The sequence below is a fragment of the Humulus lupulus genome, chromosome 2 (assembly GCF_963169125.1).
Source record: "Humulus lupulus chromosome 2, drHumLupu1.1, whole genome shotgun sequence".
NCBI classification, from domain to species: Eukaryota; Viridiplantae; Streptophyta; class Magnoliopsida; order Rosales; family Cannabaceae; genus Humulus; species Humulus lupulus.
In genome coordinates this window covers 160,400,969-160,419,553 of record NC_084794.1, presented here as the reverse complement: position 1 = coordinate 160,419,553, position 18,585 = coordinate 160,400,969, and the positions used below count along the sequence as shown (strand labels likewise).

Sequence of the window (18,585 nt, the reverse complement as noted above, 5' to 3'; positions counted from 1 at the left end):
ATAGTTTTGATTCGATTTTGGTGGTGATTGATCGTTTTGTGATTATTTGAATATTTTTCTATATATTATTATCTCAAAGAGGGGGAATATATATACAACCTAGGATCTGACCTAATAAATACAAATAACTAATTCTAGAAAGTACAACTGTAAAATCCCCTAATTTTAGAAAGAATAAATATACAAAATATTTGGTATTAATACCAAATTGATCCCTATTTACAACTGTGGTCAACTAACTAATTACTGAAATAAATCCACACTCCCTCAAGCTTGGTTGTATATATCAAACATCCCAAGCTTGCAAATTAAATCTTCAAAGCTGGTTCTTGGGAGAGCTTTAGTGAGGATGTCAGCTGTTTGAAATCTTGATGGAATATAAACGGTTTGAACAATGGCATTCTCAATCTTCTCAGTGATGAAGTGTCTATCTATCTCAATATGTTTAGTCCTGTCATGATGTACAGGATTTTTTGCAATGGCAGCTTGATTGTCACAAAACATTTGGATAGACTCTTTTGTAAATACTCCCAGTTCGCCAAGTAACTTTTTCAGCCAAATTCCCTCAAAAATACCGAGAGCTAGAGCTCTAAACTCAGCTTCAGCTGAGCTTCTAGAAACAACTGCCTGTTTCTTACTTCTCCATGTTACTAGATTACCCCCAAACATAAGAACAGTAACCTGAAGTACTCCTTCTGTCTGTTATATCTCCTGCCCAGTCTGCATCAGTGTACACTCTGATTTCCTTATTTTCACTCTTCCTGAAAAGCACACCTTTTCCTGGAGTCATCTTTGAGATATCTCAGGATCCTTGTAACTGCTTCCATGTGTTCCTCTGTTGGATTATTCATGTATTGACTCACCACACTAACAGGAAAACCAATGTTAGGTCTAGTGTGAGATAAATAAATAAGACGTCCAACTAGCATTTGATATCTGCCCCTGTCCACAGGTGTCTGATCAGTCCCAGAGCCAATTTTCTTGTTTGATTCCATTGGAGTTGAGGCTGGTTTACACCCAAGCATTCCTGTTTCTTTGAGTAAGTCAAGAACATACTTACGTTGAGAAACAAAAATGCCATGTCTTGATCGTGCAATTTCCATGCCAAGAAAATATCTGAGATACCCTAGATCTTTAATCTCAAATTCCTTTGATAAGAAACTTTTCAACATTACTAGTTCCTCCTTGTAATCACCTGTCAATATTATATCATCAACATAAAGGATTAGGATAGCTATCCTTTTATCTGAGTCGAGTTTGACAAACAATGTGTGATCTGCCTGACATTGTGTATAGCCATTTTGAATGATTGACTTAGTGAATTTTCCAAACCATGCTCGTGGAGATTGCTTAAGGCCATATAGAGATTTTTTGAGTCTACATACTTTATCGTGGTTGGATGAATTCTCAAAACCAGGTGGGATATCCATATAGACTTCTTCTTCAAGGTCACCATTCAAAAAACATTCTTAACATCTAGTTGGTGTAGTGGCCAGTCCTGATTTGCAGCAAGAGAGAGAAGGACACGGATGGTGTTGAGTTTAGCAACGGGTGCAAAAGTCTCTTGATAATCTATCCCATAAGACTGAGTGAAACCCTTGGCAACCAAGCGAGCTTTAAGCCTCTTAATGCTACCATCTGCTTTATGCTTAATAGTGAATACCCATTTGCATCCCACGGGTTTCTTTCCAGTTGGCAATTTTGTGATTTCCCAAGTACCATTCTTCACCAGGGCGTTGACCTCATCTTGTATAGCCTTTTTCCAACTAGGATCAGTTAGTGCCTCTTGAATTGTAAGAGGAATCTGTACACTGTCAAGAGTAGAAACAAATGCCTGATAGGATGGAGATAAGATTTTGTAGGACACAAAGTTGCCAATAGGATGTTGAGTACAAGCTCGAACACCTTTTCTTAAAGCAATAGGCAGGTCATCATTTATATCAATAACATTATCACTACTAGGATTACTCAAACCTGAATGTATTTCTGGAGGATGTGGATCCAGTTCCGATTCATGGCGGCACTCAAGATGTGTTTGATCTTTTAATTCTTTGTCAGAATATTTCCTTCTTTGGTAGACACGAATCTCTTTAGGTTCTTGTTGTTGAGACTCAATAGTCATGAGTGGATCTTGATTTTCTATGACTTGAGAAGAATTAGATGGACCTTGATTTTCCATGACTGAAGAGGTCGAAGAAGTGTCTTTGACTGGATTGGAAAATTGATCGAGAGGTGGAGTATGAGTATGAGTACCTGGAATAATGTCAGTATGGGTACCTGGAATACTCTCCCAAAGATGAGATTCATTTACATTCTCCTCCTGAATCTCAAATTTGTAGTAAGCATGTTTTTCAAAAAAGGTTACGTCCATAGAGTTATAAGTTTTTCGAGTTGTAGGAGAATAACACTTATAACCCTTTTGATGGGAGGAATAACCAATAAAGATACATTTGATAGACTTAGGATCCAACTTACTACGATGTTGTGAATAGATATGTACAAAAACAATGCATCCAAAGATTTTAGGGTCAACAAAACTAATGAACCGAGTATGAGGGAATAGTTGCAAAAGAGTATGACAAGGAGTTTGAAATTTTAGCACCTTGGATGGCATTCGATTGATGAGGTATGCAGCAGTAAGAATGGCATCACCCTAGAAAAATTTGGGAACATGAGTCCCAAACATGAGAGATCGAGCAACTTCAAGGAGATGTCGATTTTTGCGTTCAGCAATTCCATTTTGCTGAGGAGTATCAACACAAGAACTTAAGTGAATGATGCCTTGTTGTATCAGATAAGGACCAAGAATAGAATTAAAGAAATCTTTGGCATTGTCGGTTTTGAGAATTTGAATCTTAGTTTGAAACTGTGTTTGAATCATAGAATGAAAGCGCTGAAATATTTCACCCACTTCTGATTTATTTTTCATGAGAAACACCCAAGTTAATCTCGTGTGATCATCTATAAAAGATACAAACCATCTTTTTCCCGTTATAGTATTGACCTGCGAAGGCCCCCAAACATCACTATGAATTAATGAAAAAGGTTTGGATGGTTTATATGTTGATCTAGAATAACTATTGCGAGTGTGTTTTGCAAACTGACAAATTTCACAACAAAAGGAGTTTGGATTTTTATTAATAAATAAAGAGGGAAACATTTTTGACAAATACAAAAAATTTGGATGACCAAGACGATAGTGCCATAGCATAATATCACTATCTTTATTAGAACAAGAAATGGATTGGTTATTCAAAGAAAGCAAACTAAATTTTTGGGCTGTGCGAGTAGATTGAGTTTCATTCCTTAGAACATACAGACCAGAACACATCTCAGCACTGCCAATCCTCTTCCCCAAATCCAAGTCCTGAAACACACAAAGATTTGAGAAAAATTTAGTCACACAATGGTGGTCACGAGTAAATTTACTAATAGAAAGTAAATTACAATCCAATTTTGGTACATAGAGTACAGATGTGAGGGTTAGGTCTTTATTTATGATGACTGAACCCACACCTCAACTTTAGATAGTGTTCCATCAGCAATTTTGACAGTTTGATTTCCTGTACTCATGTGAAACTCAGAAAAATTGGATGCATCTCCTGTCATGTGATCTGACGCCCCAAAATCAAGAATCCAAGGTTTAGTAGTTCTTTTATTGACAAAATAAGCTATTGATTTATTACCTCGTTCTACCAACATTCCAGTACCATGAGAGGCAGTCAACGATGTGGAGGACTGATTTAGAAGCTGCTGAAGGGCCTCAGATTTCCAAGTTTTGAAGGCAAGATCATCTTGTTTTGGAGCAGAGATTTCACCAGTGAAATACTCCTCCTTGCCTTTTCCACCAATATACATCACCACAGATTGGGACCACTGAAGATAATTGTGCCCATTGAATTTGTGACTGGTAACTAGGGAGATAGCTTCATTGTCGTGAGAGGAAGTTGGAGTAGAGAGGGGCTGATCTAGTGAGGAGGTCTTGGAGGTTACCTCTGAGATGGAGCTGTCTTTTTCAGCAGTCATGGCAATCAGGAAAGAAGAACAGAAACACACGGAGAAAAGGGAAAAAAATATATATATATTGGAGAGCTAGGCAGAGAAAAAATTGGAGAGCTCTGATACCATGTGATTATTTGAATATTTTTCTATATATTATTATCTCAAAGAGAGGGAATATATATACAACCTAGGATCTGACCTAATAAATACAAATAACTAATTCTAGAAAGTACAACTGTAAAATCCCCTAATTTTAGAAAGAATAAATATACAAAATATTTGGTATTAATACCAAATTGATCCCTATTTACAGCTGTGGTCAACTAACTAATTACTGAAATAAATCCACACGTTTGAACAAATATGGGCATTTCATTCCACTTCGTCATCCCTTTTCAACGCTTATTGTGGCAACAGTGTTTGTAAGGGAAGTTGTCAAGCTCCATGGGATTCCCCGTTCCATTGTGTCGAACTGGGACAATTTTTTTAAGCTTCTTTTGGAAGGAATTATTTTGTTTGCAGGGCACCATGCTCATGCACAGCTCATCCTATCACCCTCAAACCGATGGGCAAACAGAGATCGTTAATAGGTGTTTGTGGAAACCTATCTTCGATGCTTTGTGAGTTCCTAACCGAGAAGGTGGGCGAAATGGTTACCCTGGGAAGAATATTGGTACAATACGTCTTTTCATTCCTCAACAAGAATGACTCCTTTCATGGTTGTTTATTGCATAGAACCCCCTCCTCTGGTTCGTTTTGAGCACACACGTTCTTCTTTTTCAGCCATTGAAGAACATCTAAAGGCTCGGGATGATATTCTGATAAGAAATGTCGTGATTTCCAATTTTAGGAAGGAGACTTGGTCTATGTGTAGCTGAGACCATACCGCCAACAATCTATGACAAAACGTCGCAATGAGAAGTTGTCTTCCAGATTCTTTGGTCCTTTCCCAAACATCAAACGCATTGGCTCAGTGGCTTACAAGCTCCAGCTATCGGCGGATTCCTTGCTCCATTCCGTCTTCCATGTTTCAGTTTTGTGTGCTGCATTGGGCCCACAACAGCAAGCAATTGCCTTGCCACCAGAGTTGACAGCTGAATTGGAATGGTCCCTTGAACCAGAATGCCTCTTGGATATCCGACCGAGTACACAAAAGACTCCTCCCCAAGCTCTCATTCAAAGGTCCAACCTGCCTGCATTTGAAGCTACGTGGGAAGACTTCAAAGTCATTCAAGACCAATATCCTCATTACCACCTTGCGGACAAGGTGAGACTTTGGGCAAGGGTATTGATAGGCCTCCCATCACTTATGTTTGCGCTAGAAGAGGGAAAGGAAAGGAGATTGACATATCAGCAGACAATAGGGACACTGCCAAGAATTAGTCAGAGGAGAGTGACTTGTGTGTGAGAGAGGTATACGGTATTATGGTGTACTTGCCAGTAATAGAATAAGTTCGGAAATGTTAGTCAATATGGGGTGTGAAGAATATGGTAGTTCGTATGGGGCTCTCGAAATCCTGATAGATTCAATACAAACACCAATTTCCACTTTTCTTGCTTCTGTGTTCTCTGGTTTGTTCTAATTTGTGCAAGGACTGCTTATAAGTATCGTCCTTGAAATATAACACAAAAAGTGCACTAAACTTTTTTACAAGACATTTGGATAATGTGTTGATAAAAATTGAACATATCTGACTAGAGTAGACATACCTGGAGTATATCCTTAATATGTTTCTTAGTAAGTTTTTGCTGTTTCAGTAGCAGTTCAATCCTTGATCTCATTTGATGATTCCTGCGCATACATACAACAGAAGTAAGCTAACATGCAAAACTAAATAAACCTCCTCCATAGAGTCTATGATTGTGTTTGCTTTATGTATATAACTTTGTGACAAGAACTTACTCGGAGCACCAAATATGACCTAGAATAACAGCTATCAACTGCATCAGAAAATAAAGAGGGGAATTCCAATTAAGCCTTCACAAAACAAAACTAAATAAACTATCTTGAACTGAAAACGTGTATCAGATTCATTAGTTCATCAGATTCCTACATTTAAACAAAATTATATCAAAGGTTGCAAGTGAAATCTAATGTCTTTTAGTTGAAACCAAGCAAATTTTGATGCAATATTATCTAGGGTGCATATGAAAGCTTATGGTGCTTATCCAGAGTAGAAAACCTAGGGCCAGTTTGGTACAGCATTTAGAAAAGCTAAAATTATGTGCAATTAAGGTGTTTCGTAAACACAACCCAGCTTTTAGCTTTGCTACTTTTTGAAAAATAAGTGTTTTTTATCTCTCAAATGTATTTAGTTATTCATTATTTATATATAAACAAGTAATAGAATTGGAAAAAATTGATTGTATATTATGAATAAGAATCGGTACACTATATAGGACTACAGAGAATAATCTACATAAATGTAAGAAAAAAAATCCAATCCAATAAATAAGGAAAGTATGTACAATAGAACAAAAAAGCCAGTTACTATCAAATCTCTATGATTTGATTTCATACATGTCAACACTCCCCCGTTGACTATTGATGATGATTCCAAGCTTGTCTACAAAGAAATCAAATACTCATTTTGATAATCCCTTTGTGAGAATATCAGCCAGCTATTGGTTAGTGTGCACATATTCAATAGTGGTAACTTCTCTGTGAGGGCATTTTGCCCACGAAATTATCATTTTCCTTTTACATGTGTTTCTAAAAATGATATAAATTATGTATGTTGTATATTGTGAAAAAAAAGTGCAGATCACGTTTTTTTTTTTTAAAAAGACAGAGGTCATAAAAGGCTGACTCCCTCCCAATAAAATTGAGAGCCCTCACTTATGGCGGAGGAAAACCGTGGTTACAAACTAGAACAAAAATAAAACCCCACAACAAACCCCACCCCCAAAAATTAAATCCAGAAGTTGCCCCAATCTCTAATAAGGTCACAGAAGGCATCCCCGCAAAACATTTGTTTCTATACACCCAAGTAGCCACCCAAAATTTTATCTTATCCCAAATAGTCTCTGCTGAATTAAAAATATCTTCGAAAATTCTATTATTTCTTTCTAGCCATAAGGCCCAAAAAGTGGCTAACACAGATCACGTGGCTAATATGGTAGCAAAAGATGTTGATTTGTTTGCAGAGGGGTATCAAAACGGCGTTTCACTAAAGGGCGACACCAAACAATGGGTCTTGCGAGGAGAGAAACAAAGGCAGAGGCTCGAGCCTATGCAAAGTAACAAACAATCTAATGAAGCGAGAAGTAGTCAGTTATAACTAGGCGAGGAAAGGGAACTTGGAGGGGACACGTGGACCAATGGCGATAGGTTATTTCTAAACCTTCTCTTTGTTCTTTTGCTATAAATAGCTGGGTTCTATCATAGATAAAGGATTCTATTTCTGAATCTTTGCTATACCGTTACTCTGTCAAAATATATATAAAGAGAACTAACTTAAGCATTGGAGGGGGCTTTTCTTGCAGGTTCCCACCATTGGTCCTTGTCAAGATTGATTACAGGAGGAGCGAAAAGTTGATTTAGTCAACAGGGATTCAAGAGAGAGCATAGTAAAGATTGGGAAAGATTCTAAATCAAAGTATCCATTTTGGGAAACATAAGTTGCTCGGAAGATTTGATCCGAACATCCTCCATCAATCTTTTCTTTAATAAAGTGGTGATCCACTTCCACATGGTTTGTTATGTCATGATGTACAAGGTTACGAACTCTGTTAGCGGATTGGTTGTCACAATTTAGTTGAATAGGAGCTTCGTATTTAATCTTTAATTCTTCTCGCAATCATTTTAGCCATATTGCTTCACATACTCCATGGGTCATGACTTTGTATTCTGCCTCTACACCAGATTAGGGTCTGTGCTCAAGACGTTGAGAAAACGGCATTTCAAACACACAAGGGACACTATGAATTTCTCATTATGCCCTTTGGTTTCGCTAACACGTCAGCAACTTTCCAAGCTATTATGAATGAGGTATTTTGAATTACTTGCGCAAGTTCGTGTTGGTATTTTTTGATGACGTATTGGTTTATAGCCCAACTATGGTCACTCATGTGCAACACTTGGAGTTGGTGTTGGAGAGGCTCCATCAACATCAACTTTACGCCAACCAAAAAAAGTGTATTTGCACAAGCTAGTTTGGAGTGCCTTGAGCATATTATCTCCGCTGAGGGGGTTTCAACAGATCCTAGTAAGCTAGCTGCCATGGAGGAGTGGCCTACTCCGACATCGATACGCGGGCTCCATGGATTTTTGGGACTTACAGGCTACCACCATAAGTTTGTGAAGGGGTGTGGTAATATCGCTCGCCTCCTTACTAATCAATTTAAAAAGGATGCTTTCAAATGGTCTATCGCTGCCCAAGAAGCCTTTATCAATCTATAGAAAGCTATGTGCTCCATTTCGGTGTTGGCTTTACTGGATTTATCTGACAAATTTGTCATCGAGGCTGATGCATCGGGGTCAGGTCTTGGAACTGTGTTGATGCAAAACCAACGACCCATTACATATTACAGCCAAGTCCTCTCCTCCCAGGTTCGTACGAATCAACGAAGCTTGAAATATTTGTTGGAACAACAGCTGGTTGTTTCCGAACATTAGAATTGGCCGACTAAAATTCTTGGATATGACTTTGATATCCGATGCCAACCAGGATTTGAGAATAAGGCCACAGATGCCCTATCCACATGCACCAAGAGGTGTCACTCGCAACTATTTCGATACCCAGTGTAATTCCAATTCCCGATTTACAAGCTCATGTAGCAATTGACTCAACGCTATCTAAGATAATACAGGATTTGACTTTGGGACAAGATTGTGGGGAATGTTCTTTGACTCAGGCTTGTTTGAAGTTCAAAGGTCGTTTGGTGCTACCTTCATCGTTGCCTTTTATCCCACTACTATTACAAGAATACCACAACAGTCATATGGGCAGCCATTCAGGGGTGTTACTTTTCAGCACCGTGCAGCCAACCTATACTAGCCAGGAATGCGCAAGGATGTCCAGCGATTTGTTGCTGAGTGTGCAACATGCCAGCAACACAAATACTTGGCACAATCTCCAGCAAGACTGCTACAACCGCTGCCTATTCTAGAGCAGGTATGGGAGGACATTTCCATGGATTTTATAGGTCTCCCTATTTCTAATGACTTGGATTCAATATTTGTCGTGGTGGATCGCCTCACTAAGTATGGCCATTTCATTCCTCTTCGTCACCCTTTCTCGACTATTGTTGTGGCCAAGTGTTTGTGCGAGAGGTTATTAGACTCCATGGCATTCCTCATTTAATTGTGTCTAATCTGATCTGATCATGACAAGATTTTCATTAGTCTCTTTTGGAAGGAGCTTTTTCGACTACAAGGCACGGCCCTCAAGCATAGCACAGCATATCACCCTCAGTCGGATGGCCAAACTGAAGGGGTGAATCGTAGTCTAGAGGCTTATCTTCATTGCTTTTTGAGCTTTAAACCCAAGAAGTGGGTGACTTGGTTACCATGGGCTGAGTCTTGGTATAACACTTCCTATCACACTACCACAAGCATGACACCGTTTACGGCTCTCTACCACCGTTCCCCTCCACCCTCGGTTCGTTTTGAATCTGTCAACACCACCATGTCGGTCGTGGCACAAACCCTCCAAATGCAAGATGACATACTCAACTTGCTTAAGTTGAATCTCCATCGAGCACAACTTAAATGAAGCTGCAAGCAAATCAAGTAAGAAGAGATGTGTAGTTTGTTACAGGTGATTTAGTCTATGTTAAGTTGTAGCCTCATAGACAACAATCCTTGGCCAATTGCCATAATGAGAAGCTTGCCCGCTCCCCTATTCCTTGGATCTTTCCAAGTGATCTCACGCATAGGAGCTACTGCCTACCGCCTTCAGCTACCGCCGGATGCAAAAATCCACCTCATTTTTTATGTTTCACTGCTTCATGCAGCTTTGGGACCAAACCAACAGGCCACCGCTCTTCCTACAGATTTGACAGAGGATTTGGAATGGTTTGTGGAACCAGAATGGGTGTTGGACGTCCGTCCAAGCACACATAAAGTGCTACCCCAAGCTCTCATCAAGTGGACTAACCTTCCAGCATTTGAAGTGCTTGGGAAGATTTCAGTGTCATTCAAAAACAGTACCCTCACTTTCACCCTGAGGACAAGGTGTGACTTTGGGCAGGGGTATTGATAGACCCCCTCACATGTGTATACATGGAGGACTAGGGAGGAGGGGACTGCCAAGTTAGCAACAGGGAATGTGCCTACATAGAGTTAGTTATGCATAGAGTTTAGGGTAGAGCCTAGCTTGAGTAAGAGTAAGGTGCACATATTACTATGTACCCTTTTGGGGAGTAGAATAAATAGAGAGAGGGAGTCACTTCATAGGGTGTGCAAAAACTAAGTGGGTGTAACCCTTGTGGGAGAGAACCAAGCTCTCGAACTCCTGTGTAGCTTAATATCAATCCTATTTTCTTCCCCATCTTCTCTCTATTTGCTATTTCTAATCTAACTTGTAGGAAAATTCCTATCAAATTGGTAGGGCTTTGCTCTTTGGGAGAGCTCCAAACCTTTTGAATGCTTGGTAGTTCTTGTAATTTTCTAGGGTGAATAATAAAGAGCGAGGAAATTCTCTTTAAGGAAATTCTTGTCTAACAATTCGGTGTCTCTTTAAGGAAATCCTGTGTAGCTCAAAATCAGTCCTATTTTCTTCCCCATCTTCTCTGTTTGCTATTTCTAATCTAACTTGTCGGGAAATTCCTATCAAATTGGTAGGGCTTTGCTCTTTGGGAGAGCTCCAAGCCTTTCGAATGCTTGGTAGTTCTTGTAATTTTCTGGGGTGAATAATAAAGAGCAAGGAAATTCTTGTCTAACAATTTCGTGTGGTGAGCTGCAGACATGACGCCAAAAAGAGAAAGGATCAAGAGGAAAAAGTGGTGTAGAAAGCATTCTATTTTTAGCATTTATTTAGTATAGCTGTATAATTGTAGTAGATACTATAAGTAGATTATTTTGATTAGGCTTAGTTGATTTACCCTAGAATATTTGTAATTATTTTTTGTATATTTGGTATTAACTACCAGATTTGTTAGGGATGTACAGTGCCTAGTGCCTATTTAAAGGCCTTATTCCTCATGAATAAAATATAAAAAAAAAATCTATTTTTGCACATGGTATCAGAGCCAGCCCTTAGAATTCCGAAAATCTTTTTCAATCTCAGCTTTCTTTTCTTACTCATGGTCGCCCCTCAAGAAAAAACCTCAGAATCCATCCTCTCAGAAAATAATTCAGCTGGTTCATCCATCCTAAAAAACCCTTCTGATGCTTCTCCTACTACCTTTGACAATCAAAACTCTCTCCAAATAACCATCCACAAACTGAATGGCCAAAAGTTTCTTCAATGGTCACAATCTATCAAGATGTATCTTCGCGGTAGGGGACGCTTGGGCTATTTGACTGGAACTGTTGCTGCTCCAAATGCTACTGATCCTTCCGATGCCAAGTGGGAAGCAGAAAACTCTCACTATGGCCTGGTTAATCAACTCAATGGAGGTAGATATCAGTAAGACATTTATTTCTTTCTACGGCTAATGAGGTGTAGGAAACTGTTCAAGAAGCCTTCTCTAACTTGGAGAACTCGGCACAAGTTTTTGAACTAAAATCAAAACTTCGGGATCAGCGTCAAAACTCTCTCACGGTAACCCAATACTATAATATACATTATAATCTGTGGCAAGAAATTGACATGGTTTATATCCCTCAATGGAAATGTTCTGATGATGCATCTTCCTACCAAAAATGCTTGATCGTGAGAAACTTTTTGACTTTCTCCATGGCCTTAACCGTGAGCTTGATAAGGTTCGTGGTCGCTTGTTGGGAAAAAGTCCTCTTCCTTCCATTAGAGAAGCATTTGCTGAAGTCCGTCGGGACGAGAGTCGCAAGAGAGTCATGTTGGGTTCTTCTGCTACTACTGATACAGATCAATCTACTCTTGCTACCCGCCGTCCTAATACTCGTCAAGAACGACCTTGGTGCACTCATTGTAGTAAGGCTGGTCACACTAAAGAAACTTGTTGGGTTATCCATGGTAAGCCCACCAACTGGAACCTCGCTCATCTAACCAGACTGCTTCTGGAAGTCGGGCTCTCACTGTTACTGGTGCACTAGCTGACTCTTTTCCCTTCACTCAAGCTCAGATATATCAACTCCATCAGCTGCTTAATGCTTCCTCAACAGCACCAACAACACCTGATCCTTCTACCTCTGAAAAACAAGGTATTTTCGCTACCTTTACTACTCAAAACTCTGCTTGGATTGTGGACTCAGGTGCCTAGGATCATATGACTGGTAAGTCACACCAGTTTACTTCCTACACGCCATATTCAGGTCACGAAAAAATTAAAATAGCTGATGGTACTCTCTCTTCAGTAGCTGGTAAAGGGTCCATCTATTTATCTCCTTCAATTACCCTTAAAAATGTTCTCCACGTTCCAAAACTGTCTTGCAATCTACTATCTATTAGTAAACTCACAAAAGATCAGAATTGTGTTGCATCTTTCTCACCTAATTGTTGTACATTTCAGGACACGTCTTCGAAGAAGACGATTGGGAGTGCGAAGGCATGTAGTGGGTTGTATTACATCGATCTGTTTCCTATCTATTCTACTCAAGTGAATAAAACTCTTGTTGTTGGTTGTCTTGCTTCTAGTGATAATGATATTATGCGGTGGCATTATAAGCTAGGCCACCCTAGTTTTCCCTATTTGAAATATTTGTTTACTATGTTATTTAAAAATAAACACTTAAGCTTGTTTAAATGTGAAATTTGTCAATTTGCTAAACATACTCGTGTTGTTTTTCGTTTTATTCCATACAAAGCATCTCACCATTTTTCTATTATTCATAATGATTTATAAGGACCATCTAAGATAACAAATACTACGAATACCACCTGGTTTATCACATTTATTGATGATCACACACGAACTAGTTGGGTATATCTTCTCAAAAATAAATCTAATGCTGCCATGACATATAAAAATTTTCATTCTATGATTAAATATCAATTCAATGCAAATCTGAAAGTCTTTCATACAGATAATGGAACTGAATACTTCAACTCTATCTTAAATTATTATTTTTTATCTCATGGTATTCTTCATACAAGTTCTTGTCCCAGCACACCCCAACAAAATGGGATTGCCGAACGAAAAAATAGACATCTATTGGAAATTGCTAGAGCACTCATGTTTACTGCTTCTATGCCAAAAATATTTTGGGGAGAAGCCATTCTCACCGCTGTTTACCTCATAAATCGTATGCCTTCTCGACTATTAAAATATAATACTTCTTTCTCAATCCTTCTTAAAACTCATCCTCATACACCTTATTTATAATCTTCCCTTGAAGACATTTGGTTGTCTCTTATGTGCATGTTTTAGATCCAAATCGCTCAAAATTTGACCCACGTGCTCTTGAGTGTGTTTTTTTGGGCTACTCTTCTACCAAAAAAGGGTATAAATGCTATCACCCCTCTACTCGTCGTATGTATGTTTCATACGATATCACCTTCAATGAATAGCAATTTTTTTATCCCACCACTTCACTTCAGGGAGGGACAGTGAGTGAAGTTTCTGGTTGGGATACTTGTCTGCCTAAGGCTATTCCTGATTTTGATATTCATCCCTCGTTTGATCAATCCTCTCAACAACCACTATCTCAGTCATCTCAGCAGCCACTATCTCAGCCTATAACAAAAGAGGTGATAGTATACCATCGAAGAAATAGAAACCATCAAATAATACAGTCAACTACCGAGCCTCCACCTCATGAGTCCGACTCTCGGACTACTTCTAATGCAAGTAACCCTTCTCTTAATTCTATACTACCTAATGAAATTCCTAACAGTATGGGGGAACATGAAGCTGAGTTACCTATTGCCAAAAGAAAGGGAGCTCGTAGTTGCACTGTACATCCTATGTCCAAATATGTATGTTATAGTAAGCTCACTCCTCAATACAAAGCTTTTCTTACAAAAGTTGAGCAAGAGGTGGTTCCAAGAGATATAACAAAGCTTTATCGAGAGAAGAGTGGAAGAAAGCAGTCTACGAGGAAATTGGGGCATTTGAGAACAACACTACATGGACGATAGTTACAAAGCCTGAGGATAAACATGTGGTAGGATGCAAATGGGTGTTTACTATTAAGCATAGAGCTGATGGAACTATAGATCGATATAAAGCGAGACTAGTTGCGAAAGGGTTCACACAAACATATGGAGTGGACTACAAAGAGACCTTTGCACCTATTGCTAAGCAAAATACTATAAGGGTTCTGCTATCAATTGCTGCAAATCTCGATTGGCCACTTCAACAACTGGACATAAAGAACGTCTTCCTTATTGGACACTTGGAAGAAGAAGTCTACATGAAGATTCCTCCAGGGTTCGAAGAGAGATATGGAAAAGGGAGGGTGTGTCACCTGAAAAAAAATCTTTGTATGGCTTGAAACAATCCCCACGGGCATGGTTTGAAAGATTTAATCAAGTGGTAAAAAAGTATGGGTACAAACAGGCGCAATCAGATCATACCTTGTTCTTTAAGCATTCACAATAAGGTAAGATAACTATTCTTATAGTCTATGTCGATGACATGATACTAACAGGAAATGATTTTAGAGAACAAGTGGAACTCAAAAGACTGCTAGCCCAAGAGTTTGACGACGTAAAGGACCTTGGATCAATGAAGTATTTTCTGGGTATGGAAGTTGCAAGAACAAAGAAATGAATTGTTGTATCTCAGAGGAAATATGTGCTTGATCTACTCTAAAAAACTGGAATGAGTGGTTGCAAACATATAGCAACACCAGTCGAACCAAAGAGCAAATACAAGTAGTTAATTAAAGAAGATACAGTTGACAAGGGAATGTATCAACGATTAGTGGGAAAGCTGATCTACTTATCCCACACAAAGCCTGATATTGCATTTGTCGTGAGCCTAATTAGTCAATACATGCATAATCCATTAGAGGAACACATGAAGGCAATCTATAGGATACTACGATACCTAAAAGGAACACCAGGAAATGGATTACTGTTCCAAAAGAATGAAGAAAGAGGGGTTGAGGCTTTTACAGATGCAGATTGGGCAGGTTCAGTTGAAGATAGAAGATCAACAACTGGATATTGTACTAAAGTATGGGGGAACTTAGTCACATGGAGGAGTAAAAAACAACCAGTGGTAGCTCGCAGTAGTTCAGAGGCAGAATTGAGGGCCCTTGCTCAGGGAGTTTGCGAACTATTATGGATCAAACGAATATTCGAAGAATTAAAGCTGCAACAAACTGAGCCTTTAAAGCTGTACTATGACAGTAAGTCAGCAATCAGCATAGCACATAATCCAATTCATCACAACAGGACCAAACATGTTGAAGTGGATACACTTTATCAAAGGATCGATGGAAAAGAGCTATGCGTTGTGTACATTCCTAGTAAACTGCAGCAATCTGATATGTTAACCAAAGGTTTGTCAAAAGAAGTTTTTAACGAGTTAGTTTGCAAGCTGGGCATGTGGAATCTTTATGCAACAACTTGATACTATAATTAGATTATTCTGATTAGGCTAATTGATTTGCCCTAGAATATTTGAAATTATGTTTTGTATATTTGGTATTAACTACCAGATTTGTTAGGGTTGTACAGTGCCTAGTGCCTATTTAAAGGCCTTATTCCTCATGAATAAAATATAAAAAAAAAAGTCTCTTTTTCCACAAGTGGAAATATGTCATAGATGAGGCTAATGAAGTGCGAAGTGGATTGGGGACGATGCAAGACAAAGTACAAGTAATGGATGATCAGATGTTCTCAATGGAGAAGGCAATTCAAGAAATCAATAAGAACTTGAACAAACTAATAAATTTCAAGACAGTTTTGTTTCATTCATATTCAGCCAGATTCTTCCAAGAAATCGGAGAACGTGCAATTGGATTGTTCCAAAAAAAAAATGAATGGTACTCGTGGAATCCTCCAGGAAAGGTGATCCTAGGTCAAATGGCTGCAAAAAGAATGAGACCATGAAGGACGATCAGAATTCCATTTGAAGAAACTTAAAATGTCGACCTTTGATGAAGACAACCCAGTCAGATGGTTACTCCAAGCTGAACGATATTTTGCATTGTATTGATTGTCCAATGTAGAGAAGATTGAGACAACAATGGTATCCTTTCAAGGTGGTGGTGCACTATCTTGGTACCAATACGAAATGAAGGGTCCAATTTACTTATGGGAGGGAGATTTGAGAATCAAGTCGTTGCACCAATAAGGACCTTCAAATTGGTTCTCTACATGCCCATTCCTTGTCGTTAAACACGAAAGCATTGTGGCTGAATACAAAAGGGAATATATTCATTTTATTGGCACCCTTGAGTAACATTTCTAACGATGTTGCCTTGGCTACTTTCTTGAATGGACTTGAGCCATAAATTTGATGAAGTTTGCATTCAAGAACTAGCTAGTGTGACCCGGGCAATGAAGATTGCTTTGAATGTGGAGAGAAAGGTGTTGCACAAAACAAGTGTACTAGAGGGATGAGTGGCAGGACCACTAGCGTGAGTAAACAAGCGACTCTTGGATATTCATAAACTTCTTGAGGCAGATAGAGCTTCGGCACAAAGTCGATCTGGAATGGGTTACAACTATAGTAACCCAACTAGTGTTAACACTAACCTTTATAAAGTTGACAAACTACACATTCAGCCACAAATGTTTCACTTGCTTCTTCATTCCATGCCAAAAATACATCTCTAACTAGCCCCTGATACAATTTAAAGACCCCTGAAGGTCCCCTAGTCTTGCTGCCATTATACTCTTCTAGTAATTGAGAGATTATTATAGTAGTGTCTGACACCCTTCCTATTGTACAAAAAGAGCTTCCTTTGTACAACGGATTCTCTTGTTGCAAGCTGAATTTTTGAATAGAACATTGCAGCAGCTTTCTTTTTATGGAACCATTGTACAAAAAGGCCTTCCCTTGTACAACGAATTCTCTTGTTGTAAGCTGAATTTTTTAATAGAATATGACCATTGCAGCAGCTGTCTTTTTATGGAACCACATGTATGATCCAACATCTAGTTCAGCTTGGAGTTGTTCTTCTTGAGCCAATTCACACTTCTCTTTTCTTGATAGAGCATCAGCAACCTTGTTCTCAATTCCCAGTTTCTATTCAATCTCAAAATTATATCTCAGCAATTTAGAAATCCACTTTTGTTGTTCTTCGGCGAACATTCATTGCTCAAGTATCTTAAACTTCATCGATCAGTAAGGACAACAAATTTGCATCCTAGTAGATAAGGACACCATTTTTTAATGGCAAAGACCATGGCATGACCATTAACTCTAGTTCATAGACTGAACTTCGTCCTTGCTCATTGGCTGAACTGTAATATAGATTGCTGATTTTGCACAACTACCGCTCCAATTTCTACACTCAAAGCATCCATTTCAATACAAAGGGTGGGAATTGGGTAAAGATAAAGACAAGAACCATGGACATAGCAATCTTCAAATCATCAAATGCATGGTTGGCTGGCTCATTCCATCCAAAATTTTGAATTCATCAGTAAGAGTTGTGGTGGTATAACCATAATTCTTGACCAATTTTTGATGGTTGACTATGAGTTCAAAAAATCACCTAAACTCTTTCAAGTTTGTAGTAACCAACCACCCCACCATAGCAGGGGTTTTCTTAGGGTCGGCTGCAACACCCTTTGAGGAAAACATGGCCTAAATACTCAAGCTCCTCTTGACCAAACGCACATTTTTAATGTTAATGGCCAAAGAACCGTGAAGGAATGTGGAATTCATTGGGAGGCACTAGCTTCTCAGCAACCGGATGTGCCCGAGCATAACGTTGAGGGCAATTTTGTCAAGGTGCTATTCACATTTTGAAGCCCCTGGGCTTAGCTCAAGTCATGGACATGGCCCAACGAACAAAAAAGGGCCACCAGATGTTGGGAGGCTCGACCCAAACAACTCGTATGATAAACACAAAACTGTCTTTGAACCCAATTATCCCATCACGTTCGTCTTTCTCTTCGTGGTCCAGCAAACGTCGTCGACCCATAACTTCTCCTCAACCCATAGCTTCTCATCATCGGCATCTACGGCCCCAATCCAATCGGTGACTGATAAGGCAGCGGCTCTCAAGGCTCCGCCGATGAAACATATTTCAGAGGCCGAGTACCAAGACCATATGGCTAGGGGAGTATGCTTTAAATGTGAAAAGAAATGGCATCGAGGGCATGAATGTGAGCAGAAGCAGCTATAGATGATTTTAGTCATGGATGAAGAAGGTAGTCCATAGGAGTCACCACCACCCACGCCAGATTCAACAAATACAATGAAGTTGGCGGGTAAAATTGGGCAACAACCGATCACTGAACTCATCGACAATGGGGCGACACATAATTTCATTTCCATGGACATCGTCTCGGAAACCAACACACCAATTATAGCAACTTTTTGCAACAGAGTTCTGTTGGGGACAGGAGGCAAAGTGCGCACTGATGGGATTTG

General features: G+C 39.1%; 1 protein-coding gene across 1 annotated transcript in view; it reads right to left on the bottom strand.

Moving 5' to 3' along the window:
- Positions 1–18,585, bottom strand: part of LOC133818657 (uncharacterized) — a 64,452-nt gene that overhangs the window by 19,595 nt on the left and 26,272 nt on the right. Inside the window, exons 6-7 of the mRNA XM_062251672.1 lie at positions 5,906–5,943; positions 5,713–5,794 (exon numbers count right to left, since the gene is read on the bottom strand). Coding sequence (XP_062107656.1) covers positions 5,713–5,794; positions 5,906–5,943 — 120 coding nt within the window. The remainder of the gene's footprint in view (positions 1–5,712; positions 5,795–5,905; positions 5,944–18,585) is intronic.